Source organism: Microcebus murinus, chromosome 8 (genome assembly GCF_040939455.1).
Source record: "Microcebus murinus isolate Inina chromosome 8, M.murinus_Inina_mat1.0, whole genome shotgun sequence".
Lineage (NCBI taxonomy): Eukaryota > Metazoa > Chordata > Mammalia > Primates > Cheirogaleidae > Microcebus > Microcebus murinus.
In genome coordinates, this window is record NC_134111.1 from 99481390 (window position 1) to 99503855 (window position 22466).

General features: G+C 44.1%; 1 protein-coding gene across 4 annotated transcripts in view; it reads left to right on the plus strand.

Moving 5' to 3' along the window:
- The window catches only part of ARMC9 (armadillo repeat containing 9), a 139566-nt gene that overhangs the window by 47570 nt on the left and 69530 nt on the right, over positions 1–22466 (plus strand). For all 4 annotated transcript variants that reach the window (XR_012920637.1, XM_076006033.1, XM_076006035.1 and 1 more), the window contains exons 12-17: positions 1398–1490; positions 5039–5129; positions 6964–7087; positions 10614–10753; positions 11984–12060; positions 15434–15508. Coding sequence is in view for 3 of the 4 variants with exons in the window: in XM_076006033.1 (XP_075862148.1) it covers positions 1398–1490; positions 5039–5129; positions 6964–7087; positions 10614–10753; positions 11984–12060; positions 15434–15508 (600 nt within the window). In the remaining variant the exon portion in view is untranslated. The remainder of the gene's footprint in view (positions 1–1397; positions 1491–5038; positions 5130–6963; positions 7088–10613; positions 10754–11983; positions 12061–15433; positions 15509–22466) is intronic.

Sequence of the window (22466 nt, forward strand, 5' to 3'; positions counted from 1 at the left end):
CTGAAACACGTCTCGAGGCGTGCTCTGAGACTCCAGGATCAGCAGGAGGAGTCTTGCAGTCAAGCAGTGATGTCTGTTCTCATTTTGTTTGGGTCATTTGTCCAGAGTGGGTGGGGCAGCGTGTGGCCATCGCCACCCTGGCCATTTTCCTCTCTGCTCAAGTTCTCACGCTCATCTTTTCTTTGGCTCTTAGTTTGCTCACTCAGCACGTCCTCTCGGTGCGTGCCGCTCCGGCGCCCCTTGAGGAGACAGGGCATTGCTTTGCTGAGGGAATGACATTTCTGCAGAATGTTCACAGGAAAAATGAACAGGTTTCTTACGATTTTTTTGTGTCCCTCTCCAGTCCCCCATCTAGCCTCTTGCCCTTGCCTCAACCTCAGTGAACTTGACAGAGGTCAGCAATGTCCCACATGACATTCTGGGCACACCCCTCCTTCAGGACAGTCCCCCTTTGCCTTTGAAGCCTTGCCCGGCCACGATGGTCAGCGTCTGTCAGCAACACTCGCCTCTGGCGCCTCCCCAGCCCTCCCCGCTCTTGGGTGTCTGTCACTCTTGCTGTCCTCTCGCCCACGCCAACAACTAGCATGTTCTTTGGCCAAAAGCAGGGCCTGCAGCCTCAGGATTTTTACTTTGTAAGATTTTCCCAGAGAAGCAAGGACATTTGCTCACTACAGTTACACGGCTTTCTCATCTCCCAACTCACACCGCTGCACACCTGTGTGCACGTGCACACGCACGTGAGTTTTCCTCTGGCCTGTGGATATTGCGTAAATTCTTACTGATAGCAACATAACAGACTTAAGGCTTTTCAGAATTCCAGCCAGCTACCCCCTACACACACACACACACACACACACACACACACACACACACACGTGTGCTGCATGGCAGGCATTCAGCACGCCCTACAGCCTGCTCTGGGCACTGCCCATTGAGCCCGCTCAAGTGCACCCTGTATTTCTGTACCTCCCTGACCTGGATCATACTTCCCTGTCCTCCACCACAATCACGTTACCCCGTGCTGGTTAATAGTCTGCCCATGTTCAGGGGCCGACTCTTGAGCCCCCTTCTACAAGAAAAGCCCCTCTGGGCATTGGTGAGCTCTTCTCTATCTGCACACTTAGAATCAGGAATCTTGCCGCTTCCTTCTCTGAAGATTTCACATGAAAAATTCACTCCAGCATCCTCTATATCACCCATTAGGAAGTCCAACTTCGTAAGTTCATGTTAATTGACTGGCTGGTTGGTTAACTAGCCCCCAGCTGGATGTTATTTATATTGGGTGCTTATATGTATAGTTACTGGTACTGCCTTTTAAAACACACCTGCTATATGAAAACTTTTCCCCTGGTCCTAAGGAACTTAGGTCTTGTTGCTTTTGTTTTTCTTCACTCCAGCGCTTGACCACATCCCATCCTGGAGAGCAGAGGGAGACCGTTTTGCAAGCCTACATCAGCAACGACCTCTTGGACTGTCACAGCCACAACCAGGTGGGTAGGAGGTGGCCCAGAGCCTGGCCAGGGCCTTCAGTGCGAGGGAAGGACCTTGGCAGATGGGGAAGCTTTCGTGTCTGTGCGTGTTTTAGCACAGTGACCACGTGGCAGCCTTCAGCTGGCTTGCTAGCGAGACCTGTTGTTCACCCTGGATAACAGGCTCACTAGCTAACTTCTAGTAAAGACGACTACAAATGTTAGAACTGCTGGATTTATCTCTGGAGCTCTTTTCTGCCATTTTTCATTTTCTCAAATTCCCAACTCTTTCCTGCACCTCACTTTGTTCCATGAGTTCTGCCAACTGAGTAGGGCTTGGGATGGACAAAGTATATAAGCAAATTCAGGGTTTTTTCATCTGGGCCTGACTAAAAATGTGTCTTTAACACAATATTTAGATATAGCTTTGGACCAGATAGATCTACTGATGCTGTGGGAAGGCATGAGATTTGGGGTGAGGTAAATTGCTCCCCAGCCTGTGCTCGGCCACTCATTAGCCAGGTCATCTGAAGCAGGTGACTCAGTCTCAGGAGCTTCCCCATCGAGGAGCAGCCTCAGGCTGTTGTTGAGGTGATGACGTGCAGTCACATGAGGGACTTGCTTAGCCGGGGCCTGGCACCGAGGAGTCACTGTGTGGTGGTCCTCCTCCTCCTCCCTGCCCCTGCTGCGTGTGTCTGCACCAGGCACCACTGGACAGTAGGAGGGTCAGGATCTTGAACTTGGCACATATAAAGAAGATACTACATTTTATTTCATATGATTTCAGTTGAGTTTTTATCAGAATGCTCTAAAATGTAAAGCTATTATTAAGCTTCACAATGTGTGTGCTGGAGTAGCAAACGCTCTTAGCTCTCACTGATTAAACAGCTGTCTTTGGCCATTTCCTGTGGCTGTAACAGAACACCACAGACGGGGTCATTTATAAGCAATAGAAGTTTACTTGGTGCACAGTTCTGGAGGCTGGGAAGTCCAAGAGGGTGGCGCCAGCATCTGGCAAGGGTCATCCCATGGCAGAAGGCAGAAGCGGGCATGCTAGGCAGACAGAGAATGGGGGTGGAACCTATCCTTTTATCAGGAGCTACTCCTGAGATAACTAAGCCAGTCCCGAGATAACGGCATTAATCCCTTCAGGAGGGCAGAGCCCTCTTGACAAAAGCACCTCTTAAATGTCCTAATATTGTTACATTGGCAATTAAATCTCAGCACGAGTTTTGGTGGGTACATCCAAACCCTGGCAGCAGCACCCTGGGAAAGCGAGTTGCATGCTGATCTGTTGTGGGTACAGACAATACAATTCAGGAGGTTCGGGTTGTCGGTTTACCCACATGTTCACTTTGTGAAAACTCATCAAGCTGTGTACTCATCATCTATGCAATTTTCTGTGTAGATATTATACCAGGAGTCCTCAAACTTTTTAAACAGGGGGCCAGTTCACTGCCCCTCATACCATTGGAGGGCCGGACTATAGTTTAAAAAAACTATGAACAAATTCCTATGCAAACTGCACATATCTTATTTTGAAGTGAAAAAACAAACGGGCAAAAACACCCGCATGTGGCCCTCGGGCCATAGTTTGAGGATGCCTATTTATACTTCAATGAAAATCTGACCTAAATAAAGATGGTGTACTGGCAGTAGGCATCTTGGGGACAACAACCTTCAACATGTCACCCCCCGAGTCAGCTCAGTTCAGTCTGGACTTGTGGCCTCCTGCGTCAGGAGTCGCCTCACCAAACTTCTGTTGATTCCTTTCACCTCTCCCCTGAACTGCTGCTCTGCTTCCAGTATCCAGGCCGTCTTCTTTCCTGACTTACTCTGTCAGTTCATGGAGCACTTCCCTCGGGTAACAGCTTCTAGACAAAGCATGCACGGGAAGTATATTTTTTGAGACCATGTATGGTCTCAAAATGTCTTTATTCTTTGCATAGAATTCTGGGTTGTAAATAATTTTCCTTAAGAATGTTGAAGACGTTGCTCCATTGTCTTTTAGGTTCCAGGTTTGCTGTTGAGAAATTCAAACTCATTCTAATTTGTGGTCTTTTGTATGTAACCTGTTTTCCTCTCTCTCTAGAAGCATGGTGAATCTTCTTTTTATCACCAGTGTTGGTAAACTGTCCATTGATGTCCTTCATGAGGTGTGTTTTGATCCTTTCGGTCTGACAGCTTCAGTTCTGAGAACTTTTCTTAAGTTGTTTTGTTGATGGTTTTTTCCTTTCTGTTTCCTCTGTTCTGTCTTTCTGAATGTTTCTGTCTTTCTGAATGTCTCCTCAACTGGTTCTCTATTTTTCTTATCTTTTCTCTCCTATCTTATATCTTTTTCCTTTTGTTCCCCTTTCGGAAAGATTTCCTCATCTTTATTTTTTCTGTCCTTCTATTGAGCTTTTAATTTCTTTTTTTTTTTTTTTTTTGTAGCATTCTCTTGTTATGTGGCTGCAATACAGCTTCTTGTATCTTTGAGGATATTAGTGATGAATGTTTGTTTATTTTTAGTTTCCTTCTCATTTCCTCCCCTTTGTTCTGGCCCTGTCTTCCATGTTGGAGCCCCCTCCCAGGTCTGGTGGTCCTTGTTATCTCTTAAGGAGAGAGCGAGAGCTGGTGAACCCAAAAGCTGATTGGAAGTCCTGAGAGCTCCCCTGAGGAGGATCCGGGTGAGCCATTTATTGGAACCTCTGGTTTCAGAGTGTCTAGTTCTTTCCTCCTGGGCTGGTCATTTTCCTCTGAGAAGAGTCTTTTAATCTCCTGCCCAGAGGGTGAGAGTCTGACTGCCAGTGTTCTGGGAGCCAACTGGGGGCAGAGGAGAAGGGCCGGTTCTCTGCTGAGCATTCATCCTGCATTTAGACACTGATCATTTCGTCTAGAACCCCCGCTCACCTGTGCCAGCGTCCCCTGCTCCACAGACCCTTTGTGTCACCTTCACAAGAGAGCCCCTCCCCCAGCCCTGTGCTGGAGGTGTGCAGGAGCAGCATGAGTGGGATCAGGCTGCTGCTTGAACAGCTTTCAGTCGTTCTTGTTTCTTGTTTCTTGTTTCTTTTTAAGCCTTTTGAGGAGTACATGATGGAAATTGGGTAATTTCGCAATGCCCATTATTGGGCCTGCTAAGCCTGTTGTTACCGTCCTGCGTTCCTGCTTCCAAAATTGTGTTGTCATAATTTCTTATGCTGTTCTCTGTGTCCTAAGAAATTTATGTCTCTTTTAAAAGTCCATTTACTGCCATCTTACTGTGGTTTAGAGGGAGCAAAATTTAGATGTGTCTATTGAATCTACCATGCTAACCTGGGGAAACAGCAGCAATGACAGCAATGAACAGTACTGCTTCCTCGGGGCCGCTCACAGCTCTGAGTGCTTTGTATAGTGAATTCATTTAATTTAGAAATCCGACTAACTTCTTTTTTCCAGATCTCGTCAAATATCTGTTGGAAATCAAGGCTTGCAGATGAAATGTTTGGCTTTAGTCTGTTTGTTTCACTCTGATAAAGTCAGGCCTGGGCAAAGGAGACATATGTGTATCTCTCCCTTTTCTTCATCTGTCTTGATTTTTTTCCCCACAGAGGAGTGTGCTTCAGCTGCTGCACTCAAAGAGTGAGGTGGTGCGGCAGTACATGGCCAGGCTCGTCAACGCTTTCGCGTCGCTAGCAGAAGGTGAGATGGCAGCTTGCCTTAAAGAGAAGAGCTGGGTCTTACTGATGTGTTTTCCCTTTGAAAGTGAGCTTTGCTCCCAAGTTTCTTAGAGATAATATATGTTTCCTCAATTTATTATTGTTTAATTCCTCTAAGGTCTTTTGTGAAAATTAGTTGTTGTCATATTGCTTTAATTTATGTCAGAGAACATTTTGGTGGTTTTGGAGTTTATTTTTTAGTCTTTCTGGTTTTTTTATTCTATAAGCTTTCTGGTTTTCTAATATAGAACTTCTTTTTTTTTTTTTTTTTTTTTTTTTTTGAGACAGAGTCTCACTCTGTTGCCCAGGCTAGAGTGAGTGCCGTGGCGTCAGCCTGGCTCACAGCAACCTCAAACTCCTGGGCTCAAGCAATCCTACTGCCTCAGCCTCCCAAGTAGCTGGGACTACAGGCATGCGCCACCATGCCCGGCTAATTTTTTGTATATTTATATTTTTAGTTGGTCAATTAATTTCTTTCTATTTTTGGTAGAGACGGGGTCTCGCTCAGGCTGGTTTCGAACTCCTGACCTTGAGCAATCCACCCGTCTCGGCCTCCCAAAGTGCTAGGATTACAGGTGTGAGCCACCGCGCCCGGCCTATAGAACTTCTTATTTTGCTTTCAAGTATATAACAGGCAATGAATGTATTTTTCTACAGTTTTCTACTTAAGGCAAAAAAAGATTGGTAAAACAATTAAAATTGATTCCAGTAAGCGCTGCACCATTTCCTCCAAAAGACTATAAATTCTTAAATCAAAGGATTTGAAAATTCCAAAGATAATATGCCACCATAACTGAATTCAAAATGAGGCTAGGCGCGGTGGCTCACGCATGTAATCCTAGCACTCTGGGAGGCTGAGGCGGGAGACTCACTTGAGCTCAGGAGTTCGAGATCAGCCTGAGCAAGAGCAAGACCCCTGTCTCTACTGAAAATAGAAAAATAAGCCAGGCATTGTGGCGCGCACCTGTAGTCCCAGCGAGCTACTCAGGAGGCTGAGGCAGGAGGATCACTTAAGCCCAGGAGTTTGAGGTTGCAGTGAGTTATGATGATGCCACTGTACTCTACCTGGGACAACAGAATGAGACTGTCTCAAAAAAAAAAAAGTGATTTTGCGACATGCCATTTTGATAAGTTCTTACTTGTTTTAGCTCTTTTTAATGTGAATAAGGGGAGTTTTCAAGTTATGAATATATGATACTCCATAACTTTGTTCATTCATTTGTTCATTTTTCCATCTGTTTGGCAAACATTTATTTTAAGCCAGGGTACATGCTGAGGGCCATTCATATGGTAATACTGTTGAAACTTGTGTCCATAATTAACGTCTTCTGATCAGTTCAGAAATCCATAGCAGGCTGGTGACCATCCTGGGCTTATCATAGTGTTTCAGGTATGGCTCCCACCTTCTCCTACAGGTTCTGGGCATATCTAGAAAGAGCAGGGCGTGTGGCCCGCAGCACTCGTTGGCTGCCTCTTTTGTAAAGGCCATAGGCTCATAACACAGGTCCACCCCCTTTTTTCTTCTTGTAGATCTGACCATCGATTCTGGGCAAATAAAAAGACACTGCTGCCCACAAGAACATGGTGGTGAATTATGTTTGGCTTATAAGAAGTGTGGTTTTTCTATTCATTCGATAGTTGATTGAATAAAACCAATTTTTACAAGAAATACATTTTAATAAATTTTAGTAAGAACATAAAATTACCCAAACTCTACTGTATTATATAGAAACAAAGTTTTCATAAAAAGCAGGTTTGGAACATACCAGATAAATTCCACCCACCTTTCACCTGTTTCATGTCTGGCGTATTGTTAGGTCGCCTCTACCTTGCGCAGAGCACGAAGGTGCTGCGGATGCTGGAGGGAAGGCTGAAGGAGGAGGACAAGGACGCCATCACCCGCGAGAATGTCCTTGGGGCCTTGCAGAAGTTCAGCCTCAGGTGATGACTGTGCACAAGGACATGTGGCTCCTGTGACATCAGATTGGGGTTGTTTTAGCCACTATTTAGTGCTTATTTTATTCCTTTGACAACCCAGGAGGCAGAGGATATTTATCTGACACTTAGGAGAAGTTGGGCGGCTTTCCAAGGCAGAGCTGGAAGGCCTGTCCCTATTCCACCGAATGGTCCTGCTCAAGGCTGTGGGGATGGAGGAAAACATTTTAAAAGCACAATTATATTCTCCTAATGGACTGCATCTGGTGCCAGCCAGGTGCTAGACTGTGTGTGTCTCAGACCACATGCCAGGCTTAGGGACAGACACAGGAATGAGACCTGATAGAGCCTCGGCCTTCAGGTTGCTGCCAGCCCCTGTGGGAGCCACGCACAGAGAGGGACATCTCAGTGTGAGGGGCAGTCCTGCGGGATCAGGGTGAGGGCCTCCTGGTTCCGTGTCAACACATCCCAGCAGCCCACCCCGTGACTCGGCCTGGGCTCTGTCATGACTTGGAACCAATCCATGTCAGAAATTTCCCGGTTAGTCACGTCTTCTTGAACCAGACCTGGTGTGTTCCTGGAGCTTTTTTTAAATTAACAGCTTTATTGAGGCATGCTTTACATACCATAAAAGTCACCCATTTTAAGCCTACAATTCAGTGAATTTTAGTATGTTTAGTATATTTTTAGTATGTTTACAGAGTTGTTCAACCATCGCCACAATCTAGTTTTAGAACATTTCCATCACCACAAAAAGAAACCTCATACCCATTTGTAGTCACTCCTCCTCATTCCTGCCCCAGCTGCAGGTAACTGCTAACCTACTTTCTGAATATTTACTTGTACTGGACATTAGCATATAAATGGAATCATATCATGCGCGTTCCTTTGTGACTAGCTTCTTTCACTTAGCATGGTGAAGGTTTTCAAGGTCTAGCCATGTGGCGCACGTCAGCACTGCGCTCCTTTCCACTGCTGGACAGCACTCTGTTATATGGATGCACTTCGTTTGTCTATCCGCTCATCCGCTGATGGGGTTTGTGCTGTTTTCACTTTTGGCTGACACACATAACGCTGCTGTGAGCACTTAAACACTGAAGTCTTTATGCGGACGTGTGTATTCCTGTCTCCTGGACAGGTGTCTAGGAGTGGACTTGCTGAGTCATACGGTAATTCTTCCAGAGTCCTTCTTTCCTCACAACCACCTCACATTCTCTTTCATGTCATTAAAAATTCCATAGCCGGGCAGTGGCTCATGCCTGTAATCCTAGCACTTTGGGAGGTCTAGGTGGTAGAAACACTGGAGGTCAGGAGTTTGAGACCAGCCTGAGCAAGAGTAAGACTCCATCTCTACAAAAAGTAGAAAAATTAACCAGGCATGGTGCTGCACGCCTGTAGTCCCAGTTACTCAGGAGCCTGAGGCAGAAGGATCCCTTGAGCCCCAGGAGTTTGAGATTACAGTGAGCTGTGATGATACCACGGCACTCTAGCCTAGATAACAGAGCGAGACCCTGTCGCAAAAAAAAAAAAAAATTTTTTTAAAGGTTCTAATCCCTTAATCCCTGGAGTCCTCAGCTTTTTCTGTCAGTCCCCTTATGAACACACTTTCTTTACATCCAATGTGTTTTAACATTTGACTAACTCTCACTAGTAACCAGAAGCCTGCAAGGTGAAATAGTGTAAGTACTATTTCACTGAAGTCTAAGTGAAATAGTCTAAGTGAAAATCTCTTGTTCTGACTGTATGGATGGAGAAGAACTGTAGGTGATACCCAGAGCTGTGACTTCCTCAGCTCTCACCAACACTTCATGTCTGTGTGTAGAGCTAACTTAGCTTGATGTTGACCATATCTGGGAAATTTTTAGCAATTTAAAAACTATAGTTGAGTAACAGATACAAGATATGATAAAGAAATACCTCTTCCTGGTAATGCAAATGTTTAACTGCCTATTTAGTCTTTTCTTCCAAACAGTAATTTAAGCTTTTCTGTTCTGTAAATGTGCTTAATGCTTTTGCAGTTTCCCAGTGGCTCTGCAATGAGTATAGAAAGTGTCATGCTTCCCAAGAGAGCACAGTCTCACTGTATTCATGTTCTAAGTCTCACTGATTGGGTTGGGATAGTGTTTAAGAACAGCATGAAGGTTGGCTGTGCGGTGGCTCACGCCTGTAATCCTAGCACTCTGGGAGGCCGAAGTGGGCGGATTGCTTAAGGTCAGGAGTTCAAAACCAGCCTGAGCAAGAGTGAGACCCCGTCTCTACTAAAAATAGAAAGAAATTAATCAGCCAACTATCCCAGCTACTCGGGAGGCTGAGGCAGGAGGATTGCTTGAGCCTAGGAGTTTGAGGTTGCTGTGAGCTAGGCTGATGCCACGGCACTCACTCTAGACTGGGCAACAAAGTGAGACTCTGTCTCAAAAAAAAAAAAAAAAAAAAAAAAAAAGAACAGCATGAAGGGACACTGGCTTTGTTCTTCTGTCCCGGGTGGTTGTTTTTCCATAACCTGTTAATCAGGAGATGTGTAGTGCTGGCTTCTCCATGGTGTTTTGATTTTCAAATAATTCAGATGGTTTCTCCTGTCACGTTTTGTCTCATCAGTTCTTAAAGCTGACATGATGACATTCACCATTACACGTTTTGATGGGGCATTGGATTTTGTAAGATTTTATACCTGGACTTTGGGTGGAAAATCATTCTTTATAATTAGTATTACCCAGGTTGTTAAACTACCCTTACCCTATGATAGCAATCTGAATCAAATGGTATTAAGCTGGGTTTGTGCTCTTTTTTGTTTTTCTTTATATTCATACAGCTCAAAGTGCCTAAGCTGGATTATATAGAGCACAGGTAAAAATCTATTTGTCAAGGAAGTATTTCTATGGCCCTGTTTCTTTCATTGAGTAAGTAGAATATCAGCAAGTATATATTAAATATTTGAAGTAATGTTCTCTAATTTTAAATATTGACAAGGAAGCTTTCAAAGTAGAAGGCCTACTAGCTTCCTTATCTTTCTATAAATGCTTAGCAATATCCCTGCAAAGAAAAGAATTTTTATTGTTTCATTTGTATGCTTTTAACAATAAAATAGTCCTCAGAATCTATATCTTCTGTACAGTCTTGTCTTTTCTGCTATGCATTCACATTACCATATGCTTTTTTTTTTTTTTTTTTTTTTTTTTTTGAGACAGCATCTCGCTCTGTTGCCTGGGCTAGCATTCAGTGGTGTCATCACAGCTCACTGTAACCTCAGACTCTGGGGCCCAAGCAATCTTCCTGCCTCATCCTCCCAAGTAGCTGGGACTACAGGAGCACACAACACCATACCCAGTTGATTTTTCTACTTCTTGTAGTGACGGGGTCTCACTATGTTGCTCAGGGTGGACTTGAACTCCTGGCCTCAAGTGATCCTCCTGCCTCAGCCTCCCAAAGTGCTGAGATTACAGGTGTGAGCTCCCACACCTGGCCACATTACTATATAATCTTATATGAAAAGTTTCTTGCACGTTTTAATTTACCTTAGGCTATTTCTTCCTAGGCGCCCGCTGCAGACAGCAATGATCCAAGACGGCCTCATCTTCTGGCTGATTGATATTCTGAAGGAGCCAGATTGCCTGTCTGACTACACGCTGGAGTACTCGGTGGCTTTGCTCATGAACCTCTGCCTCCGGAGTGCAGGTCTCACAGCCCTGCCCCCATTGTGGTAGGGGAGGGGACAAAATCCTGGCCCTCGAATCTGGATGACCAGTGAGCCTGCATGGTTTGCTCTCAGTCTCCTCTTAGAAAACTGAAAAGAGAACAAAAAGTGGAAAGCATCTCCAACTAGGTGTAAAGCTGGTCAATCCCTGAAGCCAAAATACCATTCTGCCCTTGGAAAGAACTTCTTATATCTGTTCAGTGCCCACATTAAGAGGAAACTAAATTCGTTTACATTTTCCTTCATCTTCATTGCATTATTTGAATGTAAGAAGTTGAGAATTATGATCCCCTTCTTTGATGAGTGAGAAGTGTATTCCCAGATCCTATAGGATTAGGTCGGTGGCAGGGACAGTGATGATAAACCCGGCTTCCTGCTGGCATTCAGTCGTCTCCCCACCACCTCTGGAGAGGGGGCGCTCCTGTGGGCATCTCAGGTCCTTCACACCATCAGTAACAGTGGTGATTGTAGCTTTTCCGCAGTACGTCCCGTTGAAAGTCTCTGTTGGCTGGGATGAGAGAGGCTCCTTTAGAAGAAGTGCCAAGTCCAGGCTGTGGCCACCTCCAGTCTGAGCAGCTGCAGAGTTTAGAGAAAAAGCTTACCTGGGTGAATAGCCAGCTCAAGGGTATTTGTTGGAAGCATCTTCACCTTCAGATGCTTTGTAATCTGAACCTCATAACTGTGTGATATTGACTGAGTAAATGACTGTTTTTTAGTCTTCTGTTTTAAACAATAGCATATGCAAAAAGTCCTAACTTTTAATACATTTATCAGCTTTCTTTCATTATTGATTTATTTGCAGTGTTTATTATGATGTCTGGAATTACTAAAATACATGTATGATTTTTATGCTAGTGGTATATGCACTTGGAAGGTAGAACATTGCTCTGTTATGTGTTGTACTTTCACTCCAGTGAATCACTCTGTGCTCTGGCTAGTGAGAACCACCACCATTTCCTGAACACTTGGGTTCCGTGCTATTCTAAGTCCTTTATACACATTAGCTTATTTACCTCTGCATCACCCTTTGGGGTAAAGATTAATAATAATCCCTATTTTAAAGAGGAGGAAACTGAGGCCTAGGTTGGTTGACTCATCTAGGGTCATATAGCTCATAAGCAGAGGAGCCAAGATTTGTACCCAAGTCTGACTGACCTAAAACTGTGCTTCTGAGTTTAGACGTGTCATGTTTGTTTTGGTGTTTCCTACAGGGAAGAACATGTGTGCCAAGGTGCCAGGCGTCGTGCTCAAGGTCCTTTCCGATCTGCTTGGCCATGAGAACCATGAGGTATGTGCCAGCAGTGCTGGCCTTGGGCTTGGGGAGGCTGCTCTGGGTACTTGGCACCTGTGACCTTACAGAAAAGTTACAGTGTCTGCAAAGTGGTATATATTCTCCCCCCTCTGGGTTTTTTGGTTGTTTTTTTGTTTTTTGAGACAGGTTCTCACTATGTTGCTCAACCTGGTCTTAAACCTCTGAGCTCACGTGATCCTCCTACCTCAGCCTCCCAAGTAGCTGAGATTATAGGTGTGTGCCACTGTTCCCAACTCCTCCAGGTATTTTTATAAGTCACTTGAAATCTTTTATAATTTTTAAAAGTTTAAAACTCAGAAGCAGGAAGCTTTTCCTTCACCTCTCCCTTATGGGCACCCTGGCCTCACTGGCCCGTGCCAGGCCCTCTCCTATGGTACTTTTTCTCCTGTGGTCTAGCTCCCAACATTCCTACCTCAGTATCAACACTCCCTCTGGTGTGTTTAACATATCCTATGGATGTAGATGAAGCCTTAAAAGAAATATGATATTGTGTATTGAATTTGTGGAAATGGGTTGCCCTCTGGATCTTACTCTGTTGACTTTCCCCCTGTGTTTTAGGACCTTTCTGTGTTGGCCTTTGTACATCTAGTTCATTAAGCATCACTCCTGCAAAGTAGTCCCTTGTTTGCACTCCTGCCATTTTACTTACCCAGTCTCTTGAGGGACTACACTTTAGGTGCCTCCCATTCTTTACTGCCACCACAGTCCTCAGTGGACATTGCGGCACCTGCCCGGCGGGGTCTTATGCCAGAGTGTCATGGGAGGGTATAGATATTGGCTGGCTCACAGCATATGTCAGTTTCAGGCCACTGAGTCCCACCAAATGTCTTCCAGAAAGGCTGTACTAGCTTTTGCTCTCACCAGCACACCTCACCGCCTCCCCTGCCACCACCTACAGACTGCCCTTTTTAAATAAAGTGGGGGTATGGGTAAGCAAATTAACAAAAATGATTAAACAAATATGATTATTCTCTCACTTGCTTTCTACAAATGCCTTTGCAGAAACCATAGTATCATCTGACACCAAAGCCTCCACAAAAATCTGACCTCATGTGACAGATCAGGCCCAGGGGGTATATCTCATCAGGACAAGATTGAGTACCACCTGGTCACAAGTGAAGCATTGGTTTCCGCACATTTGTTCCCACTTCAAGCAGACAGCTCCTCTTCTGGTCATTCCATTCACATGTTACATTCTCAGAGCTTCATCAACTGATTGACATGGCCTCTTTAGCAAGTAGCGGTTTGGTAATTGTCACAGTTTGTGTCATGCACTTAATATTTTAAAACCAGTGAGCTCTTAACTCCTAGGCTCGAATGAACTCTGTTCTTCATTTTATTCAACTCAGGCAGGTGAAGCCAGTGGGAAATACAAGTTGGTTTCAAGTACTGGAACCAATATGTCAGCTCTGAAAACTGAATGGACCTAAAGATTCATTATGTCCCCAACTATTGCCAATGCATTTGCTTTGAAAATGAGCTGGAAAAACTATGATATTTTAGAGCCTGGAATATGTTTCATAGGCCAGACGTGGTGGCTCACACCTGTAATCCTAGCACTTTGGGAGGCCGAGGCCGGTGGATCTCTGGAGGTCAGGAGTTCTAAAGCAGCCTGAGCGAGATCCCGTCTCTACTAAAAATAGAAAGAAATTAATTGACCAACTAAAAATATATATACAAAAAATTAGCCAGGCATGGTGGCGCATGCCTGTAGTCCCAGCTACTGGGGAGGCTGAGGCAGTAGGATTGCTTGAGCCCAGGAGTTTGAGGTTGCTGTGAGCTAGGCTGACGCCACAGCACTCACTCTAGCCTGGGCAACAAAGTGAGACTCTGTCTCAAAAAAAAAAAGAAATATGTTTGATAGACGAATAAATGTGACACCTATGTATCCTATAGATATTTGTGATCTTGAAAAACATTAAGATGCACATATTTGACTATAGGAACATTAAATTTTTTTGTATGGAAAAAGATGGTTTAATCAAAATCAAAAGACAAACAATACCCTGAGAAAAAAGTCACATCACATATAACAAAAGCTTAATATTCCTAATAAATGAAGAGCGCCTATAAATTGATAACTAAAAGTCAAATAATCCAACAGAAAATAAGAATAAAGAATATGAATAGATCATCCACAAAATAGTTAACCATGATGGCCTATAAATATGAAAAGATGTTCAATTTCACTAGTAGTCAGGGAAATGAGAATAAAAACAACTATAAGATGCCTTTCTTGCCCATCGGATTGGCAAACATTAAAAGTGATAAGAAAGTCTGGTGCTGAATTAGGCTGGTGGGGGACAAGCCCTCTTCCATTGCGGTGCCAGGCACGGCACAGTCTACTGAAAGGGGCCTCTCATTTATCAAGCACCTGCCATGATACCATGTTGTGTGTGTGCTTGATTTTGGAGTTACCTGTATGAGTAAAACATAGGTCCTGTGCTTGGACAGCTCATAACAGGACACCCAAGTAATTTTTAAAGGACACTGTCTCCATTGCAGTCGTGAGGGATGTACAAGGAGCAGAGGTGAGGCCCTGTCTGGAGGATTCAGGAAAGGCTCCCTGTGAGACATGACTGAGCTGAGCGTTAAAGGAGGAAGCAGCTTCCCAGACAGACACGTGTGTGGAGAGCATTCCCAGCAAGGTCAACTGCAAGAACCCAGCCAAGGCATGGGACAGCCTGGTGTGGGGGTTGTCGCTTAAGTAGCACGGAGACTTCATGGTGTCAGGGAGGGAAGAGCAGAGGGGGATGAGACTGAGGCCAGCTCTTGAAGGAGCCTGGGTGCTGTGCACAAGAATTGGGCCTTCCCAGGTGTGTTCTGTGGAAGGCTTCCAAGGTGGAGAGAGGGATGATTTGGCCCATGATGCAGCATTTTGGCAATGATATGATGGTTGGATTAAAGGATGAACATTGGCAGTAGAGAGACTGATTTGGAGATCTGATGTAGCCTAGGTCATAGACAATGATGTTTGTGCAAGGACAGCAGCAGTGGATATGGAAAAGAGGTGTTCCTATCAAAGGTGCTTGAAGGCCAAGCATAGGAGGAGTGAACAGAGGGGACTCCACGGTGACTCAAGTTTCTAGCCTGGGCAGTCAAGGGTTAGAGATGACTTTAATTAAGCAATGAAATGTAGCAGGAGTCAGCCGTGGGAGGGAGTGATGAATTTGGTTTGGGACTCTATCACAGCTATCACTAGGACATGCAGATGGAAGTGTCTGCCAGTTGGAAGCTGCATCCTGGAGCCCACTCCTCGTTAGCTAGATCGTTCTCCTGTGTGGTGTTTGATAATTGAGTTGCACAGTATTTGAAAACTTGCAAATGTCTGTTTTTTTCTCCCTTAAAGATACAGCCATATGTGAACGGAGCTCTGTACAGCATCCTTTCTATTCCATCCATTCGTGAGGAAGCAAGAGCAATGGTAAGAAAATGCGCTCGAGAAACATGTGAGTCTCCATTGTGCCACAGTTCAGAACTTTTTTCTTTGACACAGAGCCTCACTCTGTCACCCTGGATAGAGTGCAGTGGCATCATCATAGCTCACTGTGATTTTAAACTCTCAGGCCCAAGGGTTCCTCCTGCCTCAGCCACCCGAGCAGCTGGCACTCCAGTCGTGTGCTACCATGCTCGGCTAATTTTTTTTATTTTTTGTAGAGACGGAGGATCTCGCTCAGGCTGGTCTTGAACTCCTAACCTCAAGCGATCCTCTCACCTCAGCCTCTCAGAGTGCTAGGATTACAAGTGTGAGCCACCGTGCCCAGCCCAAAATTCTGAACTTTGAGAGGAAGGACCTCCTCAATTGGCCTCCATAGAAGGGCTTCAGATCATTAATGAACTCCCTGAAATTGTATGCAAAATATATATTTGCAATTTTCTGGGGAGAGAGTATGTAGCATTTGTCAGATTTTCAAGGAGATCACTAACTCCTAAGTGGTTAAGAACCACAGTGTTAGGGAGTTCCCCGCAGGCTTGTTTCTGCAAAGTTGTGGACATTTTGATAGCAACCACATGGAACAGAAAAACTGGAAAAGATTATAAAACTGCTCACTACGTGGTTTGGTTGATAAATTGTGAATTCAGTACTTAATGTGTTTATATTAGTGCTTATATTTGAAGTAAAAAACAAGCCCCAGGTGATGAGTGTCTTATTTTGAGAGGACAAATGTTTCTAGATCTAATCAGCAAAACTGCTGCAGTTTTGTTCTTTGTCCTTACACCGTGTGAAACCAGGGTAGCAGCGTGAGTATTATATGCTGTGGTGAAGAGATTAAATATATTTCCACAATGAAAACACAGGCTAAATTCTGGTTGAGACCAACAAAACATTCTTCCAGTTGGTTTTGCTTACTTAGAATTATTAAATTGAATTGGTCAACAGTTACACCAGAGATGATAACTTATTTAAAAACCATTTTATGTGACCATGCTAAACAATGGACCTTAATTGCCTACTGTTTTTAAATAGAAAATCAGCTTTTTCACTGAAGAACCGAGGAAAATAAACTAGATTAAATTCTGCATTATGGTCTTTTAGGTGAAAGAGAAGGATTGTCAACCAAGGCAAAGAACAGGAAAAAACATGTAGGCCGAAGGGAAACAACAGAATGGAGGTGACATCAAATGGAAAAGAACGCAGTGCAGCGTGGAGGAAAGACAGCAGGGCATGGGTGGAGAAGGTGGGAGGGAGTGACAGTCCAGGAGAGTCACAGGGAGAAAGAGATGGAAGAAAGGGACAGAGCTTCAGACACCTATGTGATGACATCGGGAGATGACATCGGGAGGTCTAACAGATAGATACGTAACAGGACTTCCAGAAGGAGAGGAAGATGAGAAAATGGGGCTGAAAAAAGTCCGGGCGTGGTGGCTCACGCCTGTAATCCTAGCACTCTGGGTGGCCAAGGCGGGTGGATTGTTCGAGGTCAAGAGTTCAAAACTAGCCTGAGCAAGCGCGAGACCCCGTCTCTACTATAAATAGAAAGAAATTAATTGGCCAACTAATATATATAGAAAATATTAGCCGAGCATGGTGGTGCATGCCTGTAGTCCCAGCTACTAGGGAGGCTGAGGCAAGAGGATCGCTTGAGCCCAGGAGTTTGAGGTTGCCGTGAGCTAGGCTGACGCCACGGGACTCACTCTAGCCTGGACAACAAAGCGAGACTCTAGGCCGGGCGCTGTGGCTCACGCCTGTAATCCTAGCTCTTGGGAGGCCGAGGCGGGCGGATTGCTCAAGGTCAGGAGTTCAAAACCAGCCTGAGCAAGAGCGAGACCCCGTCTCTACTATAAATAGAAAGAAATTAATTGGCCAACTGATATATATATAAAAAAATTAGCCGGGCATGGTGGCGCATGCCTGTAGTCCCAGCTACCCGGGAGGCTGAGGCAGAAGGATCACTTGAGCCCAGGAGTTTGAGGTTGCTGTGAGCTAGGCTGACGCCACGGCACTCACTCTAGCCTGGGCAACAAAGTGAGACTCTGTCTCAAAAAAAAAAAAATAAATAAAAGCGAGACTCTATCTCAAAAAATAAAAAAAAAAATAAAAAGGTTGGATAATGAAGAAATTTGGTGAAAGATATAAACCTAACAATAAGGTATCTAGGAAACCCCCAAATGTTTGGAAATTAAATGACACATACTTGTATTGGTTATTAGTTATCTATTGTGACATAACCAGTTACTCCAAGGCTTAGTGGCTTAAAATTTTTTTTAATTTAATTTCATGCATCACCTAACCATGTTTCAGTCAATGGTGGGCTGCATATGTGACAGTGGTCTCATGAGATTATAATAGCATATTTTTACTGTACCTTTCCTATGTTTAGCTGTGTTTAGAGACACAAGGTTTGTGTAAGTGCACTCTATGATGTTCCCACAATGATGAAATTGCCTAAAAGCAAATTTCCTAGAATGCATCACGTTGTTAAGCATCACATGACTATATTTCATGGTTTCTATGGGACAGAAGTTCAAGAGCAGACTGCTAGATAGTCCTAACTAAGAATGCTTCAGGTCATAGTCAAAACTTAAGCCAGGGAAGCCAAAGCAGGCTGTGGGCTGGAGAATCTGCTTCCCAACTCACGCACATGGCTTTCAGCAGGAGGCCTCAGTTCCGTTCTGGCTGTTAGCTGGGGACCTCATTTCTTCCCATGTGAGCCTCTCCACAGCCTTCTCCCAACATGGCAGCTGAGTGATCCCAGACAGAGAAAGTGTGAGCAAGACAGAGACCACACCATCCTTTGGAACCTACTCTCAAAAGTGACATACCATCACTTTCATTCTATTGGTTAACAGACCAACCTGGTACAGTGGGGGTAAGGGGGCTGCACAAAAGCGTGAGTAGCAGGAGTTGGGGTGATTGGGGTCACCTGGGGTGCTGCCACACCCTCCTAAGTATCCTATGCATCAAAGAAGTTATCATTAGGGAAATTAGGGGCTATTAATCATTTGACAAATATGACAAATATTTTCTCAATTTTTATTTGTCTTTTAAAATTATAGTATTTTTGGTCATACAGCAAGTTTAATTATACTCAAATCTATTAATATTTTCCTTTATGGTTTCTGATGTAGGTTTCTAGACAGCCTGTGGGTTTGTTGACTTTTAAAAAGAAAACTTAGGTCACTTATATAATGATATAAGTAAAACAAGCTTCTCTCTGGCATTTTAACAGGAATTAAAGACCTGAGCTATGGAAGGACCCCCTTTGAACTTGAGCATAGCAAGCTTTTGGACACATCACCTAGGCAGTTGCCTAGTAAATTATTTATGAGAGTGGCTTCTAAGGGATGGTTATGTCCACAATAATGTTCCCCTAAAATCCTGAGATTTCTCTCATTTCACTTTTATCCTTGAGGAAGTTTCTAGATTGCTAAAGCTATTACATTCTTTTTGCTTATGAGTTTCACAGGGGTGCATTTGCTTGGCAGAATCTAGGTTGTGTTCCTGCACCCCAGCTGCAAGGAAGGCTGGCAATGCCAAATAATAAAGGAAATAAGACAATGAGGAAAACATTCCCCACAATCTCACCGCCTTAGCATCTGCTCATGCACAGTGCTAGGGAAGTAGAGGCAGACCTGATGTCCTCAGACCCTGCTGGTATTTATGCTATGTGTCAGCATAGACCTTCTGAAAAGCAGTTTGGCAGTATAAATTAAAAACCACTAAAATACCCATCTTTTGGCCTCATTAATTTTCTTTTGGGTGTTGATACAGAGAAGAGCGCTATGTATGACAATGCTCATTTCATTTTTTTTTTTTCTTGAGACAAAGTCTCACTCTATCACCCAGCCTGGAGTACAATGGTGCAATCATAGCTTACTATAGGCTCAAATTCCTGAGCTCAAGCAATCCTCCCACCTCAGCCTCCCAAATAGCTGGGACTATAGGTGTGCACCACCCCATGCAGTTAATTTTTTACTTTTTTTTTTTTTTAGAGATAGGGTCTTGCTATGTTACCCAGGCTAGTCTTGAACTCTTGGCCTCAGATGAACCTCCCACATCAATGTCCCAAAGCACTGAGATTACAGGCTTGAGCCACTGCACTGGCCTCATTTCAATATTTTTATGAGTGAAAAACTGGAAGTAACGTAAATGTTTAGTATAGTAGAATTGCTAATGAAATTATGGTTCTTTTACTCAATATATTAATAGGTATTAAAGATGATAATTAGGAAAAGCAGTATAAGACAGTATGGAAAATTTTATTGTACTGTATAATGAGGGTTGAAAACAGAATATGTCATTATAAGAATTCTGTTCTTACAATTATGTAAAACATTTATGTGCTTATAGATAATGACAGAGAATATACATAAAAATTATATTAGTACCAAATGTTATTACAGTGGTCTTAATACAAGAAAAAAGGAGAAAAAAGGCCGGGCGCTGTGGCTCACGCCTGTAATCCTAGCTCTTGGGAGGCCGAGGCGGACGGATTGCTCAAGGTCAGGAGTTCAAAACCAGCCTGAGCAAGAGCGAGACCCCGTCTCTACTACAAATAGAAAGAAATTAATTGGCCAACTGATATATATATAAAAAATTAGCTGGGCATGGTGGCGCATGCCTGTAGTCCCAGCTACTCGGGAGGCTGAGGCAGAAGGATCACTCGAGCCCAGGAGTTTGAGGTTGCTGTGAGCTAGGCTGACGCCACGGCACTCACTCTAGCCTGGGCAACAAAGCGAGACTCTGTCTCAAAAAAAAAAAAAAAGGAGAAAAAGATAAATGAGTCTCCTGAGGCCCATTTGGACTTTAAGAGGTTGCCAAGGTCTGGGGCTGGAGAAGAAATCAGATAAATAGGGCTGCCTCGAACCCACCCCACGGGCTTCCTACAAGGAGGGCCGGAGTAATTAGCAGCAGGAGGGCTCTGCCCTGACACCTGAACCCTAGCACACATTCCATCTGGGGCAGACCAGATGCTCTGCTGGTTATAAAGGCTCCCAGAATCTCTGGGAGAGCCAGGGAGCTGGTCCCTTGAGGGTGGATGAAGAAAATTTAAAAATTAAAAAAAAAGATGCAGGGAGCGGGCATTAGAAGCCGCCCAGCTTGGCAAGCACTGCACAGGGCTGCTCCAGTGACCCCACTGCAGCACCAGTGACCCTGAGGCCACAGCTCATGCTTGCCAGAAACTCTGCCTCCACTCTCCCTGGGGGCTAGGGGCCGCGCTACCCACCTCCTGCAAAAATAACATGTATCTCCCCGTGCCCGGTCCTGCACATTGCCCACTGCCGAGCCAGTGTCACGTGAGTGCATTTGCTTGGCTGGTCCAGGTCGTGTGCCTGCGCCCTGCCCTGGCTGCAGGCCTGGGGAGTTAGTAGATGAACACAGTGTGGAGACGCTGGGTAAAGGCAAAGGCGCGGCAGACACGGGCATGGCACTTGTCCATCACAGGCGGTCAGCCCAGCCGCTGTATTCCCTGACACCCATTAACTATGGGCCTTTCTTAATTAGTGTGGAAATTTTACTGAGAGAATTATAAATTGATACAGTATTTTTAAAAAACTCAAAAATATTCATATTCTTGGCCCTGTAATTCTACTTCTGGAGCTCCACACAAAACATAAACAAAGATTTACATATCGAAATGTTCATCACATCATTATTGACCATAGTGGAACACAGGAAACAATGTAAATGCCCAACATTAGGGGAGTGATTAAGTCCAAACAGGCAGGAGGGGGAAGTGGTTAGAGTGGTCCCTCCTCAGCCCACTGGGTTCACATCGTGGGTTTGAATCTTGCATTGCCACTTCCCCAAAGTGTGTCATTGGGCTAGTGACTTAACCTGTCGTGTAGCCGTTTTCCCATCTGTCAAACAGGTGTTTTAATGCCAAACTCACAGGATCGTGAGGACATAGACAATATTTAGAACAGTGCCTGACACATGGTAAGCATTGAGAGATGTTGGCTGCTATCATTATTATTATTATTATAGCTATGAAAATGTTCATAAGATTTTTATTGACACATGAAAATGATCATAGAGTTAAATTAAAAAATAAGAAACATCATCAATATGATCTCAGTTATGTAAAATAATGTACATAAATGGAAGGAAATACTTCAGATTGTTCACAGTTGTCTCTGGGTAGGGGCTTGTGAGTAATGTTTATGCTTTTATGTAGTTTACAAGTTTTCTACAGAGAACTTCTATAACTTTCATAATTAGAGGAAGATGTTTATATTCCCCTGAAATAGCTATTTGAATTTCTAAAGGGAAAATTTCCCTTGATGACCTTTAGTGAGAGAAGATTAGACTGTTTGGGCTGGAACAAAATGGGGTCCAGAGTTGAGTTGTAGAGCCCGATGACGGTCGGCCTGTGTGGTGTTCGGTGCCGTTGTCGGGCTCAGTGAGGGGCCTTTCCTCATCGAATCCCCTCAAAGTCCCCCTGAAGCAGTGACTGCTTGTGCCCATTTTGCTGCCAGTGAAGTTGAGGCGTGAGGGTGAAATCCTCTGCCCGGGCCACGTGGCCAGGGGCTCTCCACACCTGTGCTGCAGCGTCGCGCCAGACCTGGGGCTTTAACCTGATGAGACATCCAGATATGACAGATTGTTTTCTTTCCTTAAACACTATAAATGCAAATACCATTTCTGTATGATTACCCTTATGATGGTCTTTACGCAGAGCTGGCTGGCAGGAACCTGAGTTCCTTATTTACTGACTTTTTACACACTGCTTGTTTTCCATCTTCCTGTTTCCGGCTGATACACGAGTCCATTTTATCATCTTTTCCACATGCCTGGGCGTTGTTATTTGGCCTGGATTATCTAAAATGAAAATTTATTACTTTTAGGATAAAATGTGGTTATTTTTATGATTTATTTCTATAATTTAGATTAAACATTACCTAATATATCTGATTTTAAAAAAATAAGTGACATTTCT